At 60.7% G+C, this 16,952-nt stretch overlaps 1 protein-coding gene across 1 annotated transcript; it reads right to left on the bottom strand.

Annotated features, from left to right (window-relative positions):
- FHOD1 (formin homology 2 domain containing 1) lies at positions 1-15,784 on the bottom strand. Its single transcript, XM_075714835.1, has 22 exons — positions 15,614-15,784; positions 9,593-9,699; positions 9,384-9,448; positions 7,909-7,976; positions 7,698-7,803; positions 7,391-7,485; positions 6,862-6,973; positions 6,688-6,782; positions 6,448-6,591; positions 6,114-6,328; positions 5,848-5,958; positions 4,349-4,515; positions 3,211-4,088; positions 2,805-2,957; positions 2,462-2,644; positions 2,072-2,191; positions 1,696-1,857; positions 1,405-1,595; positions 1,133-1,325; positions 899-1,052; positions 637-813; positions 1-83 (listed from the first exon to the last, which is right to left on the bottom strand). The coding sequence occupies exons 1-22, from the start codon at positions 15,782-15,784 to the stop codon at positions 1-3; spliced, it is 3,750 nt and encodes a 1,249-aa protein (XP_075570950.1).
- Between the last annotated feature and the right edge of the window lie 1,168 nt (positions 15,785-16,952).

The following is a 16,952-nucleotide window of genomic DNA, read 5'->3' as shown; positions in this document are numbered from 1 at the left end:
TCAAACCTCCATGCCAGGCGCCCGCCCCAGGCCCAGTGCCTGCACCAGGTCATCGCTGAGCCCGCTCTTCAGCGTCCGTCTCACTGGGGAAGAGGAGAACATGGCACTAGCAGCACGAACAGCACTGGCTGCCAGGGTCCCCATGCACTTGTTGCCTGCCTGGACATAGTGGCCCTGGCATGCTGGGGAGGGGCAGCAATAGGGTGCAGTGGCATGGTCTGGTCTCAGGGTACCTCCTGCTGTGGCCTGGTGGGCTCAGCATGGGACTTCAGGGGTGGCCAGAGGGGAAGGAGCCAGGAAGGGCATGGGGACAAGGACACAGAAGTGGGCCAAGGCATGGGGACAGAGCATGGGAACAGAGACACAGAGATGGGACAGGGACACAAAGATGGGAAAGAGCATCCGGGTAGGGACACAGGACAGAGTACAGGGACAGGGCAGAACATAAGAGAGACACAGAGATGGGACAGGGCATAGGGACAGGGTACAGGGACACAGAGACGGGATAGGGCAAGGAGACAGGGACACAGAGATGGGAAAAAGCATCTGGGCAGGGACACAGAGATAGGACAGAGGACAGGGGCAGTGCATGGGGACAGAGATGGGACAGGGCACAGGGGCAGGGATGGGACTTACAGGACTTCCTATTGCCGCGGGACCTCCTGCGCTCTTTGTTGGCACAGGGCCGGGGGTTGGCGTTGTGAGTCACCGATTTCACCAGCTGGTCCATGATTTCATCCGAAGCATCGTCTGGGGAGCTGGGAACGTCCTCCTGAGCTGGAGAGCCCTGGGCAGGGGTGGTGTGCCCTGTCCCTGCACGGGGACAATGGGGATGCTGGCATCAGCTGTGCCCAGCCAGCCGGGCATGCCTTGAATGCCTCTGCCACCCCGCTCCTACCCCGGCTGGCCCGGTTGCGGCGGGCAGGGGCATCCGTGGGGGAGGTCAGCAGGCTCTTCATACTCTCGTGACCTGCTTCCATCTGCTCCTTGGGGCCACTGGACACCATGGCAGGTGGTGAAGTGGCCTCAGCGATGCCAGAGAATTTCTCGGTCTGCAGTGGGAGGAGAGGTGGGCATTGGGGACCTGGGGGGGCAACATCTGGTGGTGGCAGCCAGCCAAGCATCCCTGTACCTCAGTGATGAGCCGTCCCCGGGTCTTGTTGCGCTCACGGTGGGCAGCCCGTTTCTTCTGCTGCTGCAGTACACGTTCCCGGCAGGTGCGGTACTCCAGGGCAAACTCCCGCAACAGCTTACAGATAGGCGTCACCTTCATGTCCCGCACCACGCTTGCTGGGTACCCCAGGTACACCAGGAAGGAGTGAAATCTGTGGGGACATTGGTCACCGTGGGCCACCAACAGGTGGCAGGTGTCCCCCTGTGTCCCCACGACCTTGAGCCACCAACCTGTTGAGGATTCGCCTGTGCACGACCTTCAAGACGACAATGCGCTGGGTGCTGTCCTTCAGGAAGTCCGTCAGCTTGCTCTTCAGCACCGGCTTGGTCTCATGCTTGGCAATCACCTTCAGGTTGTCCCAGGAGGCCCTGCACCTCCGCTCCAGCTGCACCAGGCTGTTGGCCAGCTCATCAAAGTCAACCTGGAAGAGCAAGACATCAGCCCTTGGTTCTGCTGGTGGAGCTGGGCAGCCATGGAACCCACACCCTTGCCTTGGCCGGGTGTCATCTATCTTGCCTCACCTTGGCAGAGCGTGTGATGGAAGCAATCTCCGAGTAGAGGTCAGTGGTTTCTGGGAACTTCTCTACCACCATCTGGCAGAGATGGTGGAGCAGCGACTGCCGGTGCACCGTGTCCTTCACTTCCGAGACCTTCTCCAGGTAGCCCAGCTCAAAGCCTCTGCTCTGAAACCCCAATGGACTCAGCAGGGCCTCTCCATCCCATCACTCCGCCAGCAGACCTCCAGTCTGCAGACCCACTGCACCCCCACCAACACCACCCAGCCTCAGGCACCATCCCAGGCTTCCCATGGTCCCTCTTGGGTACCCATGCACCATGGCTGGTCCTGTCCTTGCAGCACTCAAGACAGGCCATGTCCTTCTGCACCCTGTTCCTCACCTGGGAGCCGTTCAAGAAGTTGCCCATGGCCAGCAGTGTGGCCAGGATGCACTTGAACGTGTGATTTCTGGCCAGCTGCTCCATGCCCACCTTCAGATCAAAGAGCGGCTCTGCAATCTCCTGGGTGAGGAAAGAGGCAGGTGAGACCCCTTGGCCACCCTTTCCCTTGGGAGCTTCAGCATTCACCCTTGCCCATGAGGACAAGCACCTCATGGTCAACCCAAGCCCATGCTTGCTTTGGGGACCTGCAGCCCATCCCCAGCCAGGACGGCACCTCCCATACTTGGACATGGCTGGCCCCCATCAAGAACATGCTTGGCTCAGCGCTCAGCAGTGCTGGGCTGACAGCGGTGGGAGGATGGAGGGCAGATGGGGTACGTGGCTCCGTACCTGCTCCAGGCTCTCATAGTCCAGCTTGAAGGCCCAGAGCTGGAGCCTGGCCGTAAGATCGCTGATGGAAGACAGGGCAAGCAGGAACTGCTCTGCAGAACCCAAGGGCACATCAGGGCTGGCCAGCTGGGCCTCCTGGATCTTTTGCTTCTCCTCCTCAGTTGGGACCATGGTCAGAATTTTCTAAAGCAGGCAAAGAGGGATGTGTCAGACTCCAGACATGTCACCATTGGACATGTCACCTCAGGGGTGGCAGTGCAGGCATCACGGCATAGAGGCCTCGTGGCTAGGCGAAGCGACCTGTATGAGGACCTTAGAGGGGCCAAGCTTCTCTTGTGCTTACCTCAATCCCTTCCTTATTGACTGCAAACTCATCAAAGTTGAGCACGGCTGTCTTGATGATATGCACAGGTGGCAGCACCGTGAGGCCAATGTTGATGGCATTGCTCCTCTTGGGGTCCAGCACTACCACCACCTTCTTCCCATCAATGGCCTTCTGCAAAGAGGACAGCCAGGCAAAGGGTTTGCCTTCATGACAACACCATGGACACAGAGAGCTGATCAGGGACCCAGTGGAGAGCCAAACCTGCGCAGTGCCCTTCACCGTTCCCACCGAGCCTCTGCGCTGCAGATACCCATCCTCAGCATAGGGTAGGGGTGATAGTGCATGCCTAGGATCCCCACAGGAACTAACAGACTTCCTCCCACCCCTCAAGTCCCCTTGGCTAATGGGTACCACCCACTGGTACCTTTGAAGTTGGCACTTCCTTTGACCGTGACTCAAAGAGATGCTCCAGTTTGGCAGCATTGACCTCAATGTTCTGCAGGGACGCCCACAGTGTCACCTGGCCAAACCTGCCCAGCCCCACAGTGCCATCCAGCTGCTTCAGCTCCTTCCAGAACAGCTTCACTGTCCTCTTCTTCTTGGCCTGGGAGGGGCCATCTGTTGCTGAGGGGCCTGGCAGCCCTGGGGGGCAGCCAGGGACCGCAGGAGGTGGAGGTGGTGGGCAGCCAGGGACCGCAGGAGGTGGAGGTGGTGGGCAGCCAGGGACCGGAGGAGGTGGAGGTGGAGGTGGTGGGCAGCCAGGGACCACAGGAGGTGGAGGGGGAACCATGACAGCTCCAGCACTCGTCGCTTCGATGCCGGGAGGGAGGAAGGAGCCATTGGCTGTGGGCCCCGTGTCCAGGATGTCGAAGTCTTCTTCTTCCCCCAAATCAGTGAAGTCCAGGTCCTTGATCTTCAGCTGCACGGGGCTGGCCTCCAGGCGCTCCCATGTCAGCTCCATGTCCTTCTTGATAGCCATCATCCCGGTGTTCTCCAGCTTCTGTGTGTGGGTCTCGGCACCTACGCTGGACACGGTATGTGCCAGCTTGGCATGGGCACTAGCCACTGGCCAATCTGGAGCCCTGCCATGGAGCCAGGTGCCCTCCTGCTCCTGGCTGCCACCTCCCTCAGCATCCATGTCCACCTCACCCTGGACCAGGGGGGATGACGGGACCTCGGGGAAGACCTTCTCCCTCCCCGGCTCCAAGGAGCCCTTGGCATAGAGCATGTCCAGCATAAACTTGGTGTCGGAGGAGATGGTGCTGCAGGAGTCAGTGGTGTCCAGCCGAGCCAGGCGAGACCCTGCAGGGAGAGAGGGAGAGGCTGGGACAGCCCGCTTGGAGTGGGCAGGTGCTGCTGGGCTGCACGCAGAGTTTGGGTCCTGCTCCGCAGGGGGGTGTGCTCAGATGCCGGCATTTGGAGCAGGATGGGGAGGTACCACCCAGCTCCTCCATGGCTCTGGGTATCACAGGTGTGGGCTTGGGGGCAGATGGGCCACTAACACCCACCCCAGGGACCCCGATGTGCCCAGAGCTGGGAACACACACCCCGGCAGCACCTACTTATGCTGGGTGGCTCCATCCCGGGCTGAGGGGTGCCACTGTCCCTGTCCCATGCAAGAGTGGTGGGATGCTCCAGTGCAGCATCACTGAGGATTTCAAACCGTCCCTTGGCCATGGAAGAGATCTTCTCCTTCTGGGCTGCGGCCAGGTTCTCCAAGAAGCGAGCTCTGTGAGACAGGGGTGGACGTTGGCCAGGAGCAAGGCAGGGATGGGGATGATGGGCAAACTATACCATGCCACACTGCACAGCCAGCCCCGCAGCACAGAAAACTCCTGCACTGGCCACACCGCATCAGGGACTTAGAGGATTCAACCTCCTCCGAGCCCTGCAGAGAGACATGTGATACCACCACAGCTTGGGGACAGGGATGCCACAGCCCCATGGGAGCCAAAGGCTCATACCGTCAGGGTGCCACCATCACTTGTTGGTCCCAATGGACGTGGTGCTCACTGCAACCCTTGTCCAAAAGCTGCAAAACCCAGGAGGGTGCCTGGGCAGAGACTTGCGGGGACCCCTCCTGCTCCTCATGCCCTGCATGGCCAGAGCCCAGACGCCTCCAGCTGGGCACCAGCCTGAGGAAGCGCATGCCTGGAGACACACGCATGCCTCTACTTACTCAAACTTCCTCAAAATAGGCTTGTCCCCACACAAGGAGGGGGCATCCTCCCGCCTGAGGGAAAACAGGCGTTAGTTCCCACTGCCGGCAGCCCCCCAGGGCTCGTGCCTCCTGCAAGCACCTGCCTGGCAGCACTCCAGCATGGGACCCTCACCCCGCCATCACCCCATGGCCCTGGGGTTCATGGGGAGCTGGGAAAGCCCCAGTGAGTCCCCTCCTGCCTGGGCACTGCATGACATTGGGTGCTGGCGAGACAGGGCACCATCGCCCCCACCAGAGCCACCCAGTTTGCCACCAGGATGGTGATGCCAGCCCCTTGCCAAGCCCCAGGGCAGGCTGTGTCACCCCCAACAGGGACACCTCACCCCAGAAGGTGGGGATCAGAGGGTGCCATCACCCCATGGGGGATGCTGGCAATGGGGGAAGCAGGCTGGGGTCCCACATGCAGGGCTCATGGGGGACAGGCAAGGGATGGGGGCAGCGAGGTGGGTGGAAGGGGCAGAGAGTGGGGTGGGGCAGCGAGTGGGGCAGGGCAGTGCCCACTCCCGTTGGAGCATCACACTGGGAGGGAGCACACGCGTGCAGAGCCCGGGCACTTACCAGACAGGGGCACTTTGGCACAGCCTGCAAAAGGAAAGATAGAAAGAGTGGGCAGAGGAGAGGGCAAGCGTGGGCAGAGAGGAGCAGTGAGGAGGAGCTGGAGCAGAGCCGTGAATGTCTGAAGGATACCCTGGAGCCCCTAGCTGTACCCTCTCTGATGCCCACTCCCCTGTCACGCTTCTCTCCAGCCCCAGTGCCTGCCCAGACCCTGCTTCCCCCTGGGAGTCCCCCCACAGCCCTGGGGGGAACCCCTTGAGCACCCAGCCCCTCCTGACTGCTTACTTGTAGACACTGCGCTCGCCGGGGCCTGGGGGCTGCTCCTTCTCAGCTGGGGGGGAGGCCAGGGCCAGCCGCACACTGGATGCGCTGTTGTAGATGCTGCCGGGACAGGGTCTGGAAGAAGATGTGACGGGGACTGAGAGCAGGTCCTGCAGGGCTGCCCTCCACCCTGGCACTGGGAATGGACCCAAGCACTGCTCATGCTGCATCCCAGCATCTTCACCATCCCAGGAGAATCCCTGCCACGGGCCACCTCCAGCTGTACTTACTCGGCTGGGCTGCTTGGCGCGGGGACAGCCGGGGTGTCCTCGGTGGGTGGGTCCTTTGGGGTGCCAGGGGACCCCAGCAGCGGCTGGGCATCAGGGCCAGGCTCTGGGCAGCTGCCCTGGGATCGCCACCCGCGCCGGCCCTCATCTGTCCTCCTCCGCTCCTTGCGTCCCCCTGAGGGAGGCTCTTCCACACCATCCTCCAGCTTGAGAGCGCTCTGCAGAGGGGCCGGGGAAGCATGGCACTGGGCACGGCACCCCTGCCACCCCATGCACCCGCCCTCCCCGCTGCCATGGGACATGGCGCGTGGCCAGATCCCACAGAAGCCTCGCTCACTTCATAGAGCATGAACTGCTGCTTCAAGTCGAGGTCGGTGCCCTTGCTGCCCAGGTACTGCTGCACCACCCGCTCCATGCCCTGCTGCTCCAGGCAGTCCGTCACATCGTAGAAGGTGTCCTGGTCTGGGAGGGCTGCCAGAGTCTGAGCAGGACCAGAGGGATGCTGCTGGGACCAGTGTGACCCACGCAGAGCCCCACCAGCATGGCATCGCAAAGATGCCGGGCCACCCCCATGGACCTTGTTGATCAGCGTCATGGTGAACACCAGCAGCTCTGTGTCAGCCCCGTTGCGTTGCTCCAGGATGGCCATCAGGTTGGACCATGGGCATGTGCCTGAGAAAAGCGACATGCAGGCCATGGGGGGGACACCGTCCCCAGTGGGGACCTTGCAGGTGACTGGGTCTGCACCCACCTCTTCCCTGGTCCACAGTGTTGACGGCACGGATGAAGAGCAGGGCATTGGGCTCTGTGTACTCCACGAACACCAGCAGCAGCTTCAGTGCCATCTTCACTACCAGGCGAAACTGGGACAAGGGACGGCAGCTGGGACGGTGGCAGGGGGCTTCCAATGCAATGCCAAGGTACTGCGGGGTGGCTGGGCCCATGTTCAAGGGCTGGGGGCTTTGCTGTAGGGCCAGGGACCAGCCTGCAGCTGTGATGCTGGTGGCCAAAGGGCACCAGGAACGGACCCGGAGCAGGACCCTCTCTTACTTAAGCTCTGCGGCCTGGAGCACAGTCACATCAGGATGGGGAGCTCTGGGGGACCCTGGGTGACCCCTGGTGGGGAGCAGGACCCAACATACCCAAAGGTACCAGGGCACCAAGCCCAAAGGCAGTGTGGGGTAAATCCCCTGAGGGATGGTGCAAGGGGACAGCCACAGGCAGGGAAATGGGGTGCAGCAGCAGGCACAGGCTGACCCCCAAGGGCAGCAGGAGCTTACCGGGCTTCCTGACAGCGTGTACAGCCACTGGACGGTCTCATTGTGGTTGATGACACCCTGCATCCCATCCACAAAGAGCATGATCTGGCTCAAGGCTGCAAGGCAGAGAGTGGGCAGGGTCACTGTGTGGCAGGCAGGGCTGCAGCAGGCAGGGGTAGGGCCTTCCCAGCCCCATGCAGCATCGCCACAACGAGGGCAAGGTCTGGCAGCTGCCTGCAAGGTAGCCCATGCAAACTTGCTTGCTCACCCCCCTGAGCGCCAGCCTTCTTCCCCAGGGAAGAGAGATGCCCTGTACCCAAATACCAACCTCGGAGGATGTAATTCTGGTAGTTCTGGTCAGCCTCTGCCCCAACTTTGATCAGGCATGTCAACCCATCCAGGTTCACAAACTCTGGCACGAGGTCCTTGTCCTCCTGCAGGGTGAAAGCCAGGCATTACTGCAGCGTGGGAGGCAGGGGCAGGCAGACAGCCCCAGGGGAGCTCCCCCCAAGCCTCCCACCGCGCCAGCATCACCGTACCTGAAAGAGCTGCTTGAGGGAGAAGAGGGATCGCCGCAGCTCCGGCCCCTGCGAGTTGTACAGCTTCTCTGGAAGGAAAGGAGAGATGCAGCGTAACAGCCTGACCCGCAGGGGCCAGCTGCTGAACCGGGGCTCCAAAATGCTCCTAGCTGCCTGGGAAAGCCATGCATCCCAGCTCAACCCCTGTGCTGTCACCCCAGGATGCCAGCACTGCCTGGCTGTCGGACATGCAGGGTGAAAGCAGCTGCAGCTCCACAACTACTTATTTCAGCCCTGCCACCTCCCTATTTCCTTTTTTTTCTGCCCAGCAATGACATAAATATCCCCTCTGGTTTCCTGTGCAGAACCGAAACAGGAACATGGCCAGGAGGCAGAGCTACTTTTAGTCGTCCCTCCCCGGGCATAGCCCTGGCATGGTCCCAGAGCTCCCAGCAGCCCCGTGGCTTGGGAAGAGCCGCAGCATGGGGACAGGAAGGACGGCAGTGTGACACCGGCTACTCGGGGACAAAAGGATGGTCACCAGGCTGGAGGCTGGATGGAGACTACATGCTCACAGGGACAGTGCCTGTGGGCAGGAGCCAGCATGCACCAGCTAGGGCAATGGGAAGCTGGAAAGTCCTGCTTAAACTAGCGGAGACCAAAGGCATCAGGAGCCAGTGCTTCCCGCATCCAAAAATTGAGTTGTCCAAGCATCCTGAGTTATTTGGGTCAGCTTTTGAGTTGTAACAAGGCAAAAACAAACTGTCCAAGGAGCCCTCCAGACATGCTGACAAGGGCTCTGTAAAACAGGAGGTCCCAGCAGCCTCCTCTGCTCGCTTATCAGCTTGTCAGAGCAGCCAAGAGGGAAAGCAGAACAGTCAAGAGGGAAAGCAGAACAGTCAAGAGGGAAAGCAGAACAGCCCGGGGCTCAGCCAGAGCCTGGGAACCACCAGCAAAGAGCACAACCCCAACCCCGGCCTTCCTGCAGGGAGAGGGCTCCGTGTTGTGCCCCTTCCCGTGCCACTCAGGAAGCAGATGCCCGGCTGGCATTGCTCTGCTCAGCACTTGTTTTCCTCTCCTGCTAAGGAGAAAAAAAGGCTTGAGACTCCCAAATATTTTGCAGGACCTCCAAGTGGGTTGCCCAAAGCTGCGGCAGCACTTTCTGCTGTGCTCGAGCTATTTGTTTGTATCCTGCAAAGCTATATTTAGAGCTCGCCTCAATGACCCAGAGTATCTCCCAGCCAAAGAGGCAAAAGTCCTGATCTCTGAGGATGGAGGGGATTAACCCACTGGGTCCCCACAAGCTGCATGGGGACCATGTCCCCTGCACCTCTGGGGGGGCTATGGGGCAGGAGCAGCCCTGGGCTGTATCGCTCCCTCTCTCCATCACAAAAAGCCTGTCCAAAACTCACTGTGGGGACCAAAGCCCCACCATCCGGGGGGAGTCAAGATGCCGGACCCATGCCACCCCAGAGGAAGAAGCATCCCTGACTCACCGATGATGGCATGGACTCGGACAGAGAGCTGCGTGCGCAGGATCAGAGTTGGCCGTCTCCCCTTCCTAGGGTGGGGGGAAACACCGCATGAGCACTTGCAGCAGGACCACTGCAGCCCGCAGCCCCCCGCCCATGGCCCCCAGTGCTCACACACACGTGGGGTGCCCATGTCCCATCCACAGAGGGCTCGGGCACCCCACATGCCTCACCTGACCTCCTCATAGAAACCCTCCAGATCATCCTTCTGCTCCAGCAGGGACAAGTCAAGGTCCAGGTAGTGTCCGGAGGGTGAGACTTGGAGCGTGCAGTCCTCCAGCTGGGGATGCAGACAGCCCAGCTGAGCCCCTGTGCCCACTACGGTCCTCCCATCTCCCAGAGGATGCAGCATCCCCGAGTCACCCCTCCTGCCTGCACTGAACCCAGCAGGCAGCCACATCCTGGAGCAGGGTGCCCGAGCGCTGGTCCTGTGGAGAGATGCCACAGCACCCTCCACGCCAGCCCAGTGGCAGACTGGAGAGAAACATGGAGCCCCAGGCTGGGAAAAGGCAGAACGAGGGCGGCCCTGCTGCCGCCGGGCTCCTTGGCAATCCTTTGGGCAGAAGCCAAGGCAAGAGACTGATCCGCTCCCTCGGGCTCCCCTTAGTCAGCCAGGGTGCGACCAGGGCAGGATCCGTCTCCTCCCTGGGCTGGTGCCTTCGCCTGGGCAGATGAATTGCCTCCACCTGCAGGGACTGGCTCTGTGGGAACTGCCAAGGCACCTGGCCCAGCCAGGGACACCCCAAAACAGGGCAAATCTCACAGGGATGTCCCCTGGCTGACGCAGCCTCTGGCTCAGCACACAGCCGCATAGCATCTTCCAGCGGGATGGGGAAAAGCACAGCCCGAGGCAAGGCTGTGGCAAGGACACCTCCCCCGAAAGTCAGCGCATAGCACCCACAGTGCACCCCAGCCAGCGGGCACAGCACCCAGAGGTGCTCCAGGCACGGCACCCACAAAGCCTCTGAGCCACCTGGGACCCAGCAACACCCAGGCAGGGCTCCTGGGTGAACTCCCCATGGGGCAGTTTGCAGTTTGCCCTCCAGGCATGACTGAAGGCAGAGGGAAGGCAGTGCCTGCCTAGCCTTGCCAGCACCCCTGCCACCCCAGCGCATCTGGTCCTGTTCCTGAAGTGTTTGCAGCCCCCTGTCTCCTAGCTCACCCCACCTCCGAGGAACTGATGCACAGCAGTGCTGTGTAACCACATGGAGAGCTGAGGACTGGGGATAAAATCCTATTATTGGGTTTTATATAAAACCCTGCCCTGGCCACCCTCGGGCAGGCTGGCAACGCACAGCAATGCTGGGTATGGCTCCTGCACCTCACTGGTGTTGCTTTCCATGAAAGCCCCATCTCCTTGAGTCCTAAGATTGTGCTAGACCTCAGACGTATGACTTCACTGCAAGCATGATGTTAAAACAGAGGGCAAGGAAAAATGCCACCTGCATTAAAATACTTAATGACCCTGACTAAGCCTCAGGATAACAGGCAATTTGGCAGGGTACTGCCGTCGGGTTGGATGCAGTTGTTAGTGTCCTGCTCCACCTCCCGGTTGGCCATGCCAGCCGGCCATGGCAACGTGCACCAAACACAGGCAACTGGCACCGGGCCAGCATGTCTGGCTGCCAGCTCTGCCTCTGCAGCAGGTATTGCTAATGCTGACCCCACACAAGGTTTGCTTGCTGGGGAAAGCTTCAATTCCTGCATGGAGAAAGGGCTCTCCTGGGTATCCCTGCATCCCCTCAGGCATCCCTGCATCCTCCTGGGCACTCAAACACAGCGAAGAGCAACTCACAGCTCCAGCACAAAAGCTTTGCCTTCTCTAGGCTGCCAGAGCCCCGGCAAGCCGGAGTTAACATCCCCGGCTCCTACCAGGGCCAGTGACATATCCCAGCTGGCGGGGGAGGCCAAGCCCCTGGGACATGACCCCGCATGTTTCCCATGCAAGCTTGGCAGTGCTCCCCACAAGGGATGCTCTGAGTGCTAGGCCTAGGTTTGGTTGCAACCCCCCTTGGCAAGCACCAGCCCCTGGGGATGAAGCTGGGCTGTCCCAGGCTCACGCTGCCCTGCCTGATTTTTGAATCCCAGGGCAGCACTTCTGCGCCAGGGAACACCAACTGCCCCGGAGCCAGGGTTACCCCCGTGCCCTTGGATGAGGTTTTGAACCATGAGCCGGGACCTTGGGGTCACGCTGCTCTCGGCACAGGATGGCTGTGATCCATCTGCCTCCTACCTGTAAAACCATTTTAAAATGAGCTGGGCTTTGAGGGTCATGGGGACTTGCAGACAAAGCGGAGCTGGGGTAGGAGGAGAGCATCCCACGCTCACACCTCCAGCCCGTGGCTCCTGGGAGCCCCAGCTACCCCACAACAGCACTGATGTCCTCCATCCACCCTGTTGCCTCAAATCTGAGACATGGGGAAAATGGAAACATGTGGATGTTCCTGATCCTACCAACACCAAACAGCTGTGGCTGGCTTCAAAGCTCAGCAAGGACACACATGCCAGGCAAGCAAGTCCCCAGGGAAAACCGGCTTCCCCCGCAGCGGGACTGCCCCCTACCCCACACCATGGGGATATGATGGAGATACCTCCACCTCCGAGATGGAGGCATCCTCCACCCACAGCTGCACTCGCACTACTCACCACGGCATCACATCTTCCTGCTCACCCCTATCACGGCATCCGCACACAGGAGGATGCTCCAAGGCCGGGCAGTGAATATCCTCTTTATCTGCCAGCAGAGGAAACACTTTTCCCCCCTCTCTCTAACACTTTCTTTTTGCAGTAACCACAATTTTCCAACGTTGCCGTGGCTCTTCTAGGAAGGCTATGGGGGAAATTACAGAAATATGTATTATTTGCTCCAGCCAAGGTAGCACTCAAGCTTGAGGCAGCAGTTAAACACAAGGCACCGTCAGGTCAGAAACACCTGGCATCACAAGCCTCTGCCCACGAGGAGCAACCCAGCCAGCCACCAAAGCCAGTCACCGCGATTTGGTTTCAGGGCTAAGAGGGGTGTTTATTGCCAGGGCACTCGGTTGCTGCCTCCTGCCTGCTCCTACCTGATGGATGGCAACAAGTGGATGGGAGCACTGCCATTGCCTTATCACGGGGGAAAAAAATAAAAAATTACGCAGGCCAGGAGGGATTTCTGGAGGTCACCCAGACTTGGCCCAGAACTGCACACTCACTCGCACATGTCCCTCTCGAAGCTCCTCCAGCCAGGCTTGTTGCTCATTAACAGATCCCTCGTTTCTCATCAATAGTGGGAGGACCCCAGTCCTGGCAAGCAGCCAGCATCCCATGGCACGAATGCCTGGCTGCAGCTCCTGTCCCAGGATTCATGCGAGGACCATGCTGGGAGCCAGGGAGCACTGGAGGCTGCTAAGCACCAACACTCAGCTCTGAGCATTGGCAAGAAGCAGATGGCAGAGTTTCGAAGCCTGCTGATGACCCCATCTCACCACTTTTGTGCCTGCCAAAGGTTAAGAGGGGCAAAGACCCTTGGTGAAGCGCCCCTCAAGCCACTTAGGAAACAGAGGACAAGCAGAGCTGGTGGGATGGGGCTTGCATGCTGCATGCATCAAGGTCATGCCAGCGGCTCTCCTCTATCAAGCCCAAGAGTTTGCAGCAAGTGGGAGGGCAAGCTTATGGCATCAAGGCCAGCGAGCTGTTTGCTCTTCCCCAGGTTTCTGGGGCAGGAAGGGTAAAGCAAAGCTCCAGCCCATTGGGTTTTGCAACTGTTTGGAAAAATCCCTAGATTCAGAGGTGAGATAGTGCCGGAGGCAAGGGAGTGCAGTGGCCTTTGGGGACCAAAAGGACAGACAAAAAAAAAAATCTGCCCCGCCAAAACCTGCCTGTGGAGGTTCAGAAAACCCCCACACCCAGCGTGAGCAGCACCTAAGGGTACTAGAAAAATGCTGGAAAGCAGGAGAAGATAGTATCGGCTTGGAGCAGAACAATGCAGCGGCAGCAAACAAAGCGGGAAGGTATTTTCAAACACAAACATGCTTTCCGGAGAGCATGAAAAAGTCATCAGCAGCAGGTCGCGCTCAGGGAGAGGAAGCACCAAGGGTGTCATGGGGCAGGACAGGCTGTTCAAGGCAGTGATGCCGGCACGAGAAGCCTCCTGTTTGTCATCTCTAGGCTGTTCCCAGCTCAGGGAGCAGCTCTGCTGTATCCAGGGAGGGCAGGACCCAGCTGGTCCCCCATGGCAGCTCATCCCCTGGGTGCCTGCGGTTTGGTCCTCCTCCAGTGATGCGGGGACCCCCAGCCCAGCTCGCTCCCAGCCGTTGCATCCTCCTCCCAGTGCTTTGCAGCTCCAGGCATGCTGCCCAGCAAGACAAGCCTGGCACTGGGCATCCCTAGCTAAATTTTTTTACAGCCGGTTCCTTGGAAAAATCCGACTGTTCATTTACTAATTTTAGGACGGCGAGTAATGGAGCCCTGGCACAAAGGGTACCAAGGGAGGTTTTGGCTGGTTGTGCCATGGTAACAACGTCTGCGAATTTAGATTGAACCAGGTGGTTCGGGAGACCAACATCATGCCACAGGGTGTAAATCCTGCTGCAGGGGGCTCCTGATGAAGACATCGGCTCATGCAAACCCCAGCCAGCATCCCAGCTTGTCAGGCCGGGATGTACTGCAGCCCTTGCTGGCTCAGAAAGCTCTGTGTAATAAAAGCAGCATGGTTTATAACCCTTATAACCTATATAAACCAGGAATCTGGCTTATAAATCCAGAGCAGGGTCCTAGCCACTCGCCTGCGATTTTGCCAAGGGTCATGGGGTGATGCAGGGAAACTACAGAAAAAAACATCCAGAGATTGGCTTAGGCAGAGAACAGAGCCTGAAATCCCAGGATCAACACGCCCCTGCCAGCCACAGGACCTCCTTGCAACGCTCCTGCCCTCGGGAACGCTACGTCCAGCCCCTCCCGTGCCACCACGGCAGCACCCTGGGCTGGTGATCCTGTTACAGCCAGCTCCTGCCTGGGGAGGAGAGCACATGCCTGAAATTTGAGTTTGCTCCACTTGTCATGTCTCGGGTTGTTTGTTCCCAAACAAACTCCGTTTAGTCACCGCCTAAAAATCCCATGACGGCGACGACGTGAGACGCTGCTGCTTTGCTCGAAGAAAAATGAAAAGGGGGATAAAAAGGAGTTTTTTTTGGTGCAGGCAAAGGTCTCACAGTGATCCCCCCTCCCCTGGCAGGCCAGCAAGCTTGGTGCCAGGCACACCGAGCCCATTTCCCCCTCCTGCAGCCCTTGGCTTTCCCATCTGGCTCCAGGCAGGGTATGCTTCCTCTGCCTGTCTGGGTCCCTGCCTCCCTTGCCTGCACTCCTGCAAGACAGAGATGCTCAGCCATCGTCAAAGCTCTGCTGGGTCCTGTGTTCGTAAGGAGGAAAACAAGCCTGTCCTCATCCTGTAAAGGATGCTCTGAAAGCATCACGCCAACAGAAGATACCCAGGATGGTGGGGTATCTTCCCCAGCCCCTCTTTTCCAGCCTGGATCAGGCCTGAGGGCACGCAAGCAAGACACAACACCTTGCTTCAACCTCGTCCCTTCCTCCTGGCCATCCCCTGCTCCTTCCTGCAGCACAGGGAGGGATGCATGTGGGACGCAGGCCTTCTGCTCGCCCACCCCGGCCGCAGGAAATTGCTCAGCACGAATTTCCGCGTTGCTCTCTGGTGGCAAAGCTGGCTGCTGAACGAGAGAGGTGAGGGGTTGGAGGCCCTCTGGCTCCACCGTCGACTCCCCAAGGCCCACGGGCTGCAGCGAGCATGGACGCTGGCCGGGTCCCCGGCCTTATGTGCTCCCGTTGAGGCTCAGCTCTGCTCACGGTAGCCGGTGTGGAAGGGGGATGCTGGGGTGGGAGCATGCTGCCAGGCTCAGCCCCGACAACACGGGGATGGACGCCTTGCCTCATCCTGCTTCCCCCTGCCCGGGTTCCTGTCTGCTGTGAGCAAGCACATCCTCTTCCTTCTCGCCGACTCATCCGGGACCGGCCGAGAACTGGCATCTCTCGCAGGAGCACACGGATTCCGCCGTGACTCACCCCCGGAGCGCTGCCCGGGCTCCGGCGGGGACACACCGCCCCGTCCCTCGCCTCCCCGCTCCTTCCAGCCGACAATGCCCCCCCGCCCGGTGCCTGAGCGGTGCCTTCCCCGCCCGCCCCCCGCTCCCCCTCACCGGCAGCGGGGCCCCGAGCAGGCGGTGCAGGGCGGGCAGCTGCGCCCCCAGGGCCAGCGCCTCCACCACGGCGTAAACCGGGGCTCGCCGCGGCTCCGGGAAGCTGCCGCAGCCGAAGGGGTCCGCGTCCTCCAGGTACTGCACCCGGCACGGCACCGCCGCCTCCGCCATGGCAGCGGCAGCAGCAGCAGCCGCGCTCCGCTCCGCTCCGCTGCGCCGGGGGTGGGGGCGGCGAGGCCCCGCCCCGCCCGGCCCCGCCCGGCCCCGCCCCGCCCGGCGGCGGCCGCTCGGAGCTCGGCGCGCCCTCCCGCGGGCGTCGCGGCGGCGCAGCGGGGGCTGCCCGCCCACAGCTGCCTCCCGCCCCGGGGGGACGCTCCGCTGGCGTGCTCGGCCGGGACGCGCCGGCGTCGGGCGTGCTCCAAGGCCGCGGGGGGCTCCGGGTGGGCGGGGATGCTCCGGGCTGCCCCGGGGTGCTTGGTGGGCTGCTCGCCCCGGGCGAACTGGAGCACGGGTGGGCAGCTTGGCTGAACCTCCCCATTCTGGGGCAGGGGGGAAAGCGGCGGAGGGATGAGCCGCCCTGCCCCGGGCAGCCGCGAGCCAGGGGTGCAGCGGTACCAACCCAGCAGCGGGGCAGCCTCTGAGGCCGGTGTTGATGCTGACGAGGGCGTTACGCACCCAAGGTGTTGATGCTACCGAGGGCGTCCAAGATGGATCATGTAGTGTTCATCACTGCTGCTAAGGTGGGCTTGGAAAGGAGTACGTAAAGGAGAGCCGGGACCCCCGGGAGGACCCAGGGGGGACCATGGCTGCACCAGGGATGGGACTGGGGACGTGGGAAGGTCTCATCGCTCTTGAACTCGGCACAAAGCATTGCTGGGCACACTGAGCGCAACCCAGCAAGGCAAAGGCGATTTTACTTTCTTTTTGACTGATTACCTGTGCCGTGACGATGGCCCAATGCGATGGAGCTGTGGGCAGGGAGCCTTCCCCTCGCTCCTGGCTCCAGCCTGGGCTCCCTGTAGGGGTGAGGTGTGAGCAGATTGGGGGGAGCTCAGCAGAGACGCCCAGGCAGCAGCCCAAGCCGGGTCCACGAGGCCGGGGCGGCAGGGCGTGACCAGCCTGGGGGAGGCAAAGCCAAGGGGGGATTTAATTACACCTTTGACAACTTAAAAGGGGAGCGGGAGGCAACGTCTTCTCAGTGGCAGCCCTTGAGAGACCATTCCTGTGCTGCTTTTCCTGCCAGGAGCCTGCTGGCAGGGGGTGGCAGCAGCAGGCTGCTTTCCCCAGCTGTTTTCTTCCACTGGCAAACATTTCCAGCACATTTGTGCCGGGTCAGAGA

This window comes from Pelecanus crispus, chromosome 8 (genome assembly GCF_030463565.1).
Source record: "Pelecanus crispus isolate bPelCri1 chromosome 8, bPelCri1.pri, whole genome shotgun sequence".
Classification (NCBI taxonomy): Eukaryota; Metazoa; Chordata; class Aves; order Pelecaniformes; family Pelecanidae; genus Pelecanus; species Pelecanus crispus.
The sequence above is the reverse complement of the archived record's forward strand: the minus strand, read 5'-3'. Positions and strand labels throughout refer to the sequence as shown.

Bases quoted from the DNA above. Each gene is read 5' to 3' on its own strand.
- FHOD1 (XM_075714835.1), bottom strand. From the start codon at position 15,784: ATGGCGGAGGCGGCGGTGCCGTGCCGGGTGCAGTACCTGGAGGACGCG. The intron at 6,329-6,447 runs GTGAGCGAGGCT...GCCCCTCTGCAG, and splicing joins AGCAGTTCATGCTCTATGAA to AGCGCTCTCAAGCTGGAGGA. The intron at 1,053-1,132 runs GTACAGGGATGC...CTCCCACTGCAG, and splicing joins GGGGACGGCTCATCACTGAG to ACCGAGAAATTCTCTGGCAT.